This window comes from Hippopotamus amphibius, chromosome 11 (assembly GCF_030028045.1).
Source record: "Hippopotamus amphibius kiboko isolate mHipAmp2 chromosome 11, mHipAmp2.hap2, whole genome shotgun sequence".
Taxonomy (NCBI): Eukaryota; Metazoa; Chordata; class Mammalia; order Artiodactyla; family Hippopotamidae; genus Hippopotamus; species Hippopotamus amphibius.
In genome coordinates this window covers 102,844,935-102,856,710 of record NC_080196.1, presented here as the reverse complement: position 1 = coordinate 102,856,710, position 11,776 = coordinate 102,844,935, and the positions used below count along the sequence as shown (strand labels likewise).

The 11,776-nt window shown below is 41.1% G+C and overlaps 1 protein-coding gene across 2 annotated transcripts in view; it reads left to right on the top strand.

The window, feature by feature from the left end:
• Positions 1–11,776, top strand: part of LOC130831023 (serpin B3-like) — a 34,960-nt gene that overhangs the window by 1,978 nt on the left and 21,206 nt on the right. The window contains exons 4-8 of one of the 2 annotated variants that reach the window (XM_057698449.1): positions 826–954; positions 1,224–1,341; positions 2,404–2,546; positions 2,840–2,995; positions 4,563–5,407. The exons of the other annotated variant lie outside the window; for it this stretch is intronic. Of the exons in view, the coding sequence (XP_057554432.1) occupies positions 826–954; positions 1,224–1,341; positions 2,404–2,546; positions 2,840–2,995; positions 4,563–4,973 (957 nt within the window). The 3' untranslated portion in view covers positions 4,974–5,407. Of the gene's footprint in view, positions 1–825; positions 955–1,223; positions 1,342–2,403; positions 2,547–2,839; positions 2,996–4,562; positions 5,408–11,776 lie in introns of those variants that run through there. 2 annotated transcript variants of the gene reach the window in all.

Here is an 11,776-nt window from a genome sequence, read left to right as displayed (position 1 = left end):
AGGGAAACCCTGATAAATGTTATGCATTATTATTATCATAGAATAAAAATAAGTATAGGACTCACAGTATGTTGCTGAAATTATGTAATTTTAAATAACTCATAAGTTAGATTAAGGGCAGTAAGCATATGAACAAGTGTGTTTTGGAAAATGATTGATTGAGAGTTATGGTTTAGAGTCTAAATAGTACAAAACACTCAGCTCAAAAGTGGAAAGTTCTGGATTCAGACAGGCTGAGTTGAAAAACTGACTCTGTCTCCTTGGAGAAGTTCCTTAGTTCTCTCAGCTTGAGATGCCGATGTGAAGCTGTTCCCCGAGCACCAGGCACACACTGTGCCTGTTTCCAGTGTGAACATCACGAGTGACCAGCCTAGATCACAGTCAAAGGGTCTAAGCAGGTAACCCCACCAAGGAGAGTAGCAAGGCATCATATCATCACACAGAAAAATATACAAGTTTTCTGTCCTCACACAGTTGATGACTATTGGAGATGCACTATGGGACTAGCTCTCAAGGAGCTTGTTTAGCTGCAAAGCCATCACAAACCATCTGAAACAATTAACTTACAACCCAATAGTGGAATGCTGCTGCATCTCCAGTTGAGAAGAGGAAAGTTTTCAGTATGTTAGAGCAGGAAGGAAGAATTTCCCGGGATATCAAATGTAAGGATTATAAAGGATATTTGAGGTGAAATACACCAAATGGGGAAACAACAACAGTCATCCGTGGGGACACCAGACTCTAGGTATGGATCCAACAGACCTGTGAGGCTGCAGCGTTTACATACAATGAGAATGTAATGAGCTCACTTTCTGGTGTTTGAAGGTTGAAAAGTCAGGAAATGTTCATCATCAATTTCAAAAGCTTCTGACTGAGTTAAAGAAACCCAGTGATGCCTACGAGCTGAAAGTCGCCAACAGGCTCTATGGACGAAAGGAGTTTCCGTTTCGTCAGGTAAGTTTCATGGCTCTCACGCCTTTAGTCTGCATGCTGGGTCCTCTGTCCCCATCTCCTAATGGGGGAGGGGGAGGCAGAGGAGCCTCCCTGACCACACCGCACCCACTGCAGTGTCCCAGAGCCTGACAACCCACCAGGGCACTGGGGTTAGGGATTGTACTGTGCATTCAATGTGGTCATGATTGAACCTAATTTAATGTGGGAATTCCTACGTAGTTGCTGATAAATTACTCTTCATTCCGCCTTTCTTCCCTCCCCTGTCATAGGAATACATAAATAATGTTAAGAAATTTTACCTGGCCAGTGTGGAATCCACTGATTTTGTCCATGCTGCAGAAGAAAGTCGAAAGATGATTAATTCCTGGGTGGAAAGTCAAACTAATGGTAGGTTATGAGAGAGTCACTCTTTGAAAAACACCTGTGAGTCCCTGCTGCGTGTAAAGCTGCACTGGACCCTGCATGGGGTGTAGGAGCGCAGGTGAGACGAGATTGCAGAGAATGGGGGAGGCCCTGCAGAGGGTGGAATGGTCCACATCCATGTGCAGAGAAACAGGGGAGCCCAGGAGGGATCCCAGGACCAGCTCCCTGGAAGCACAGCTGAGTCTGTGGATGACAGTGTCTTTGTGGGTCCCAACTCTGTGCTCAAAATTCATGTCGATTAGCATTTTTTTCATTAAATTAGAGGCTTAACTTCTAGATTATGATCCCTAGAGAAAATATTATATGGCTTCCCTTACCTTTTTTTCATTGGGAAATGAGCAGCTCTCCTCCAAACCACCCTTCTTCCACCTCCAGCAGGAGCTGCCTAGCCCACCGCCCCACCCCCCACCCTGCAGGGATGGTCACAGTGTCCTCCCCAACCATGGCAGGCGCTGGATGATACCTCCATCCTATGCACCATGTCCTACCTCCCATCCTAAATACAGGCCAAACCTAAGCACTTCAAAGTGGAGAATAAAGATGAAGACATGGTGTCTGAGCACATGTTTTAGATTTTAGCCTCCACGTCGTTTCTCCTAAAGAACGATCGGGCCCATTTCCTCTGAGTAGTGAGTTCAAATCTGAGAAAATAGAAAGCAAAGAAGAAAAGAAGGAAGGAAGCAGGGAACAAGAGAGGGAGGGAGCTATTGAGGGGACAGGGAGAAGGGAGGAAACTGACCATTGGAAAGATCAGCTGAAATCCGTTCTACAGATTTCAGTGTGAGATGACTGATGTCCCCACAGACAGACTGAACACCCTCCCAGGCAGAGGAAGGGGGTCTCCGTGAGGGCGGCTCCATCAGGCTGCTGCCAGGAGCACAGCTTCACCTTGTGAACAGTCAGGCTCGGAGGCCCTCATGTGCTGACTTGTGTGAATATTGAATCATCAGTTAACTTTCAACGTATCTTCCAGACAAACCACGTGTGCCTTTCATAACAGACCTTTGATTTTTTTTCTTTTGACAGAAAAAATCAAGGATCTGTTTCCCAAAGGTACTATTAACCACTATACTATTCTGGTTCTGGTGACCGCAATCTATTTCAAAGGGAAGTGGCTCCAGGAATTTAAGAAGGAAAATACTGTGGAGGAAAAATTTTGGCTGAACAAGGTATTGTCTATAATTTATGTATATAATGTAACATAGCTACACAGTCAGTGTGAAATTTAAATATATAGTAATTAATATATAACTGCACATAGCAGATAGAAGTTGTCAAGCTTTATTTTCTTGTCTTTCTTTTTTTACTTTATTTACTTGGGATTCCTTGAAGAAACTCTTGTCTCTAAACCACAGTTTTCCCACATCATCTCTTAGAAGGAGAATGTGTTTGGTATCTCCATAATATTATCCGTTTTTGACTTATGCTCACTTCGCATTTTTGTCACATGAATTTACTGCAGGATACAAGCAAATCCGTGCAGATGATGAAACAAACCAGTCATTTCAATTTCACCGCACTGGAGGACTTGCAAGTCAAGATCCTGGAAATTCCGTACAAAGGCGAAGAGCTAAGCATGGTGGTGCTGCTGCCCGATGAAGTGGATGGTCTGCAGAAGGTAAAGCCTGGTACCTCCAGTGCTTCCTGCTGTTGCTTACATTCCTAGTGATACAGGGCTTGTACAGTCTGCTCACAGATTGCTGGTAGTGGCTGGCAGAGCTCAAGCATGGAACAGAAAAATAAAATTAAAACCTTAAGTATCACAGTATGATAAGAAGAGTATATCTGTACATCACAGGTCACACTAGCATTCAGATGAAACTATGCAATGTCAATTCACAAAAAAATATACCTAGGTACACGCATCAGTATTTTGCTACCATAGGAACCTCTGATATATTCCAGGCCATTCATTTAACAACAAGGAAATTAACACTCATAAGTAAGTGACACATAGAAATATTTGCAAGCTCACTCACAAACAAAACAAGGAAATAACACAGTAAAGTTTATACATTGCCCACTAATTCAGAGTGCCTTTATAGACCGTGGTCTAATAGATTTATCTTCATGCCCATTTTTTAATTTTGAACTATTCTGAGTCTAGGAGCTCAAACGTCATTCAGAGTCTCATTGCCAGGAGTTCAGAGAAAATGGTGGGGGGGGCAGCAATTACAGAATTTTCCTCTTAGCATTGTTATAATAAAGTTGATATATAAAAATACCAATATCTGCGAAAAAAGGACATTTCATAAAAGGCCACCTGCAATTACTGTAATAGCCGATGAAGATGCAGAAGCGGCCACACTCCAAATATACATGTTTTAACACTGAGAATTGGAAATCCTTAAGGAAAGTAATATGGCAATAAATGTGAAGAGTTGTCAGAATATTCCTACCCCAGGTCCAAATTCCCTATCATCAATGACATCAGGAAACTCAGTCCTAGGATTTTATCCTATAACAAGTCTAAAGGGGAAAGGTTTTGGACAGAAGTGGCTCAAAATAATGAAAATTTTAAAATACAAAACAGTAGTACATGTTTGTATTACCTTAGCTTAGGTTAGGGACTGACAGGCAGTGATTGCTTGAAAGATATTAACTAAATAAAGATACATACACTGAGTATCCATTTAATGGTACTCACGTAACAGCATAAACTTGATTCGGGAAACACATATATATATGCGAGAGGTTAAAAATAGATCAAACAAGAAAAAGGTATAAAAGTAGGATGTACACTGTAAATGCACTGTGTAAATATTTATGGGCAAAAGAACAAGAGAAGTCTATTTGAAAGTGAAGCGCGTCATAGATTACAAGCATAAGAAGCGGATGGTTCATCATCTACAAATAATTTCATCTAACAATTCTGTTGTTGCATATGTGTGCATATATGTACATGTATACATTTCTGTAGATATGTATACATAGGCATAGATTATTATTGTGTATATATACACATAAGAAGGGCAAACTAATGAATATATAAGAACACTTATTTGATCATACAATATATAATCAGGACTCTTATTTTTGCCTCCTCAGATAAAACCTAAAACACATAATTTCCCGCATTTATGTTTCCTGTTAAGATAAAGGTTTCCCACACATTTTAATCCAATGTTAAGGGGCTCAGTGTCCACTGAGAATCCTGCCACTTGTTCCCTTTTCCATTGTTACAGCTTGAAGATCAACTCACTGCTGAGAAGTTAATAGAGTGGACGAGCCCACAGAATATGAGGGGGAGTCACGTGCATTTACACCTACCTCGGTTCAAAGTGGAAGCGAGCTACGGCCTCAATGGCCCGCTGAGAGCCCTGGGGATGGTGGCCGCCTTCAGTGACCAGGAAGCTGACTTCTCAGGCATGAGCAGCGCAGGTGGCCTGGTGGTGTCAAATGTCGTCCACAAGTCCTATGTGGAGGTGAATGAGGAGGGCACGGAGGCTGCAGCTGCTACAGGCATAAGTATTGGTATCACATCATTACCACATTATGAGAGTTTCCACTGTGACCACCCTTTCCTCTTCTTCATCAAGCACAACAAGACCAACACCATCCTCTTCTACGGCAGAGTCTCTTCCCCTGAGATGTGATTAGCCAGCGGCTACACTCAGGGACATTCCCAGAGTTGTTCCTGAGCACTGATTGCTGGAAGTAACAGGTTTCTCTAGATTCATTTTCCTGTCCAATCTCATAGTCAACACTAAGAATGTGTTGGTTGAAATCAAAGTATGTTTGTCTCTCTCCTTCTACAAACACGTGTAAACCTACTCTATCTCCCCATGATAAATCCTCTTTGTCCTTTTGGACAAAAAGTTTATTTCAACACTCTATCTTCTGCTAAGTCTGAAATATCATACTTCCTATTTCAAAAATATATCTTCTACTCAAACCTATTCACCTAGACACCCACATTAATTTGAATTTAGGTGAATTTAGGGACCCTTACTTCTCTAAATTTCCTGATTTTGAGAAATACATTATCAATAAAACAATGACTTGTTCATGACATTTGTTGCTTTTCCTTTTCCTTTTTTTTTTTTTTTTTTTTTGCTTTACAACAAAGTGCAAGTGACTCACCACATATAGAGGAGATAATTTAGAGATATATTCTCATATATAAAAATTCAAAATAGTAGCGCATAATGAGGTTGAAGAGGTGGGTGTTTACCAGAACATGAAAGATTTTGTAACCCATATTAAGAATTGAATATAAGAAAATAGAACTTAGAAATGGGATATGACCTGATAAGTCAGATGGTACAAATATTAGAGACACTAAGAGAAATATGGTAATTGTAGCTAAAGGCAAAGAAGGGATCCTATTGGGAGAGAATAAAGTGAGAAGAAAGTGGGGCCAAGATATAACCCTGCAGTGCACCAATATATAAATGTCATGTGTCAAAAATTTTTATTTCCTAAAACATAACTTTTCTTAGGGCAGGAGGAATCTTTTGAGGTGATGGATATGTTTAATACATAGTTTAGTGTTATGGTTTCAAAGATGTCTACTCTTCCCAAAATTCATGAAATTGCAGAGATTACGTATGTACACTGCTTTCTATATCAATCATACACAATGTTATTTTTGAATATAAGGTAATAAAAATCAATGTGTTATGTGGTTTAAAAAATAACAATAAACATAACAGAAGTTTAATAACGAATACCGTGCACATACAAAATTCCTCCTGCCAGGATACCACCTCATCCCCACTGGATCTGTCAAAGTTAAAATGAAAAGACTGGTCACACCCCCTGCGGAGAGAATGGGGATCAACCAGAACTCTCCTGCACCCCTGCGGGGGAGATTCAAAAGCTGCGACCACTTCAGAAAACAGTCTTGCAATTTTATTTCTTCCATCTTTGTTAAGATATCATTGACCCATAACACTTAGCAAGTTGAAGGGGTACAACATGTGGATTTGATACAATTATTTTCTGCAAAATGATCACCACACAGCTTGCGCTAAACACCTCTATCCCATCACACATTGCCATTTCGTTTGTGTGAGCTGTTTTTGTTCAAGGAGAGCTGTCTCCTTGTGGACCTCGGAGGGGAGTGGAGGCTGGGGTCTCCGACATGACCTTCTGGGTGATATCCCTCCAGATAACCGTAAATCTCCATGGCTGAGCAATGCACTTCTCCAGAAAGTCTTCTTTAAGTGTGCAAAGAGACATGCATCAGTGCTTTTTTGTAAAGTTAAATGTATACTGACCATACGATCCAGGCATTCCATGCCTTGATTTTACCCAACACATGAATACATGCACCACAGAAGGACGAGTATGTTCATTGAAGCCTTATTCATAACAACCAAAAGCTGGCAAACCCTCAAATTTTAATAGCTGATGAACGATGATACAAACAAAAGCATAGTACTTAGACATAAAAAGGATGAAACTACTGATTCCTGCCGCAACCTGGTAAAACTCCCACACACTATGCCACAGAAAAAAAGAAGCTGAACAGAAAATGTACGTGTTATATAATTCCACTTCTATGACAATTTTATACAACAAGTAAATGTAGTTACATCTCAATACAAAAGAGACCTTTGATTACTTAGAGCAATATGATCATGGCAAATAAGAACAAAACATACAAAAAAAATTATTAAACATGAACGCTTATATTTTATGGAAACACCATCTCTTATAGAGATAAACCAGAGCATAATGTCTCTGTGCTTTTTCACGTAAGATAAAGATGGATACTGCTAAACACTCACTGATTCTGCATCTAACGTGGAATCTTTTACTTTGTTAAGAGCAGGTTGAATCAGTAAGTATTTCCTGAGTTTAACTAAATGAGGAGACTCTTCCGTAGCAAGTATCCCATATTTATGACAGGATTGATGACACGGATTTTAGGTATTAACTGAATAATACACACCATATCGGCAAGAAACTTCCTAGGTTATATCCAACATATCCTAAAATTATATAACCCAGTACGCTCTTCAGGTTTTTGGTATTTTCTCGTGACTGAGTATGTATCAGGAATAGCAGAAAAGATTTTGTCCCGTGTAAGCTCATGGGCAGAATAATCATCCTTAGTTTCAGTAGTTTTTGAGATGCTCTTCTAGTGGGTCTTCAGAGGAACCCAATCTAGACAATAGCAAAAGATTAGAAGTTATGTTATTATTGAAAACTTGTCATTATTCCCACTGTCATCTTGCCTTAATATATGAATATTCTTACTTCAGAACACCTCAATATGAGCTAAAACTACCTTCTGACATCCCATTCTCCACGCATTACAAGAATCTGCATAAAACTGGGGAGGCAGAAGCCCTACATGTGGGCCTGTGTGTGTTGGTTAATCAGGAAAAGAGTTTTGTCTTTCATGCTCTTGGGCACCTCTCATCAGTGAGATCTGAGGGAGGTGACAAGTTCACTTTTCTTTGGTGAAATGTGGGAGAGTTGGGAAACCGGTCACTGTGAACACAAGAGACTTTCAGGCAGATAAATTTTGGAGAGGAGAACACATGTACTTGAAATGTTGAAAATCTCATACAAGAGAAACATCTCTGGAGGCAACTTTAGAATTACTCTAACATGAAGATGACTGTTTTAGAAGATATTTGGGTTAGGGGACACCTCCCATCCTCAGAGACAGTCAGCTGTCACAGTTCCATGATGCACCATCCACTTCAGTGGCTTCAGTCTCTCCTGTTCCCTCTCCAACTTCCTCCCTTCTACACTCTCTCATACTGTCTTTCTCTCTCCTTCTCTCCCTGCTTCCTATTCTCTCCCTCAAAATTTGTTCCCCAAACTTTCTCCCAGTCTCTCTCTCACCAACCACATACAGACCATCTGACCAAGGGAGCTGGGTCAGGAGTGGTCCATCATTAGATACCTCTTGCCTTTGGAACCAGGCCTCCAGCAGGGCCATGGGAAGGGCCACTCTTGTGGCAGCCAGGTTCCTGTACTGTCCTCCCCAGCTCTGCCCTTGAAACTAGGACTTTACCTCTAGGGTCTCTAAACTACTGGCATGAGAAGTGGTCCAAAAAAAAGGGGCAAGCCAGAGTGCAGCTCCCCCTAATGTTTCCTGGGGCCTGGGGTGGAGAAGGACCACGGGAGCCATGACAAAGTCACCCCACACCCTCTGGCTGGTCCTTCAAGGCTGCTGAAGGTCCCTCCTGCTGCCAGTGCCACGGCCTCCCACTTGCTGCACCAGTGCCAGTACCCACTATCCTGGCCCATTGCTCATCGCAGATAAGCATGAAGAACTATGGCCACGTGTCCATGGATCGCCCAGTGTCTGGGCTGCTCAGGCTGGTTCAGGATCCCATGGATACAAATGTGTCTCAGGATCATATGGCAGATCTGTTTTGAGGTGTTTGAGGCACCTGCATACTGTGCTCCACAGAGGCTGAACCAATTTACATTCCCACTGACAGTGCGGGAGGGTTCCTTTCTCTCCACACCCTCTCCAGCATTCATTGTCATAGACGTTTTGATGATGGCCATTCTGACCCGTCTGAGGTGATACCTCATTGCACTTGCCATTTGCATTTCTCTAATGATTAGTGATGTGGAACATTTTTTCCTGTGTCTTTTGTCCATTTATATGTCTGCTTTGGAGAAATGTCTGTTTAGGTCTTCTGCCCATTTTGTGAATGGGTTATTTGGTGTTTTGATATTAAGCCACAAGAGCTGTTTGTAAATTTTGAAAACTAATCACGGGTCAGTAGCATTGTTTGCAAATATTTTCTCCCATTTTCTGGGTTGTCTTTTTGATTTGTTTATGGCTCCTTTGCTGTGCAAAAGTTTTCAGTTTAATTAGGGAGGGTGCTCTCACCCATGGGCGACAAGTGTACCCACTTCTGTATTTAAAATGGATACCAACAAGGACCGCCTGTAGAGCACAGGGAACTCTGCTCAGCACTAGGTAACAAGCTAAATGGGAAAAGAATTGGAAAACCAAGACATATATGTAGATGTCTAACAGAATCACTTTGCTGTACACCTGAAACGAACACAACATTGTTCAAATAAAAACATAAAATAAAAAGTTAAAAAACAAAGTATTGCAAGCAGAATATCCAGGTAGGTAAATTATCATTTGGATTAATTTCAGCACTGTGAATCTCCATCCATCATCCATGTGCAAATAGCAAGCTGCTAGTGTTTTGGGTAAATCCACCACAAACGGAAAGAGATTACTAACTACTGCTCTTTCTTTTCACCTTCACTTTGTGCCCTATTTCCCAAGTCTTATCTAACATTAACAAGATTTTTAATCCATAGGACAGGAAATTTGATTCTAGGGGCTGTGTCATACTTGGCAAATATTTTAGCATCATATTATAACATTCTTTGGAACTCATAAAAAAGATTTAAATTCTTAAAATATTTTATATGCAAGTATCGTTTGAAATCAATGTACCTTAACATTAGCAAGTAAACATGAGACATGCTGCTGTTCTTCTTTAAAAAACAAAAGAAACAAACAAATGAACAAACAAAATCAGAAAACAAATATGTTTCTCATATTCATGGAGAAATACTTCCATGACTTCTCTTCAAACTCATACAAGTTTTTAGTTTGGTTAATGGGACTGCTGGTTGTACTGGATTGAGGAATACACCACCCTCACTCCAACCCAACTCATGTCTAATCACAGAGTGTGAACTTCTTTGGAAACAGGTCACAGACACAGCTAGTTAACATAAGGTCATACTGAGTCAGGGCGGATCCTAATCCAATGCCCAGGGCCCTTACAAGAAGAGACAAGACACACAGTGAAGAAGGTCATGGGAAGACAGATGTGCAAGCAAAGGAACACTAGGAACCACCAGAAGCTGAAGCGGCAAAGGATTCTCCCTGCCAGCCTTCCGAACACCTGTGGTCCTGAGACCACATTGATTCTAGACTTCAAGCCTACAGAAATGGGAGGGAATAAATACCATTCGTTTTAAGCCTCAGTTTTGGGTACCTCATGACAGCAGTCCTAGGAGCCTAACACACAGCTTGAGAGTAGAGGACGAGCCCCCGACACACTGCCCGGGCTAAATTGCTGGATTACCTTAATTTACTAGAGCAAAAATCAAGGATTTCAGTAATTTAAAAAAAATGCTTTCAAAGAAATACATAAGTATCAATGGAATAATATTGTAAATCAAAATTCAATGAAATGCCCTGAATTTCAGGAGCAAACCTTTTACATAACACACAGTTAATGAGGATATTTTGTCAAGTGATCATCATACTGCAGGGAGGAAATCACTGGATTTCAAGTCAGGACTTTCTTGTGCAGTAATAGACATTTACTGTTCTCTATGGAAATCGATCTGATCGCGGCGGACCACTGAGAAACTGAAGGAGGTGATGACAGCTGTTCCTGGCAGTCCTGGAGACACACAGGTTAGAGCCAGGATCACATCCGGGAATCCAGAGGCTGCTTCCATGGTGATGAGGTGGGAAATGTGTGGTCAAGTGATGGGCTTAGATTTCATCTCATGGGATGAGGCTTCAGAAGTCACTTGTCACCCAGAAGTAAAGGAAACTTGGCAAACCTCTCTGTCATTTAGTCCCTGCTTCCAGCCCTGTGGTAAAGACCCCTCCCTAAGCCCAGTACTAGGTCATAGAAAGTAGCTAAGAATCCACTGTATGCAAAATGAATCACTAAGAAGCTATAAAAATATGATGATCAAGCACATTATGTGACCATCCCTGCACTCATATTGAATCAAGAAGCATTCATCCAAAGGTAAGAAGCCAACAACCAGTTGTCCCTAGTTTGTGCACAAAGAAAAGTCTCTCTCTTTGTGTTCAAATGACATACTTATTCTACTGAAACATTTACAGAGATCCACTAAACAGATGTAGGATGCAGTTCCATTTTTCTGATAAGAAGCTATAAAATCAAATTTTAACTAAGGACTTAATCAGTCCTTCATTAATATATAATATTAATGACTTCAAAGGTTAAATGTCAATATGAAACTAATGGAAAGGAAGGGCTGCATGAATGGCTCTAGAGGTGGGAGCTTTGAAAGAGGATGGAGCACAGAGCCGGGAGGGAAGGAAGGGCAGGACCCTAAGTTGAGAGAAATGGACTTGGGATCTCCTGTCTGAAGCTGCTGCTGTGGATGGATGACCAGGTAGAAGAGAGAGAGAGTGCCTGCGGTTGGTCAATCCCTAGGATTAGTACAATTACGTGCACTATCTAATATTTTATCAGCATTTTATCAATAATTCCCTTCTACATCCTAAGTCATCCCTAGGAAGAGCTAAAAGCCTACCCTTAAGGGTGGCCGTGGAAAGGGAGTTCAAGACAGAAAGTCATAGCTGGGGAGGAGAGCTGACGATAGGATTCCCAAGAAGAGGAGGCCACAAGTGACAAATCATTCACAAAACTCACTGCAAAGCCTGAAAAGAGGGCCA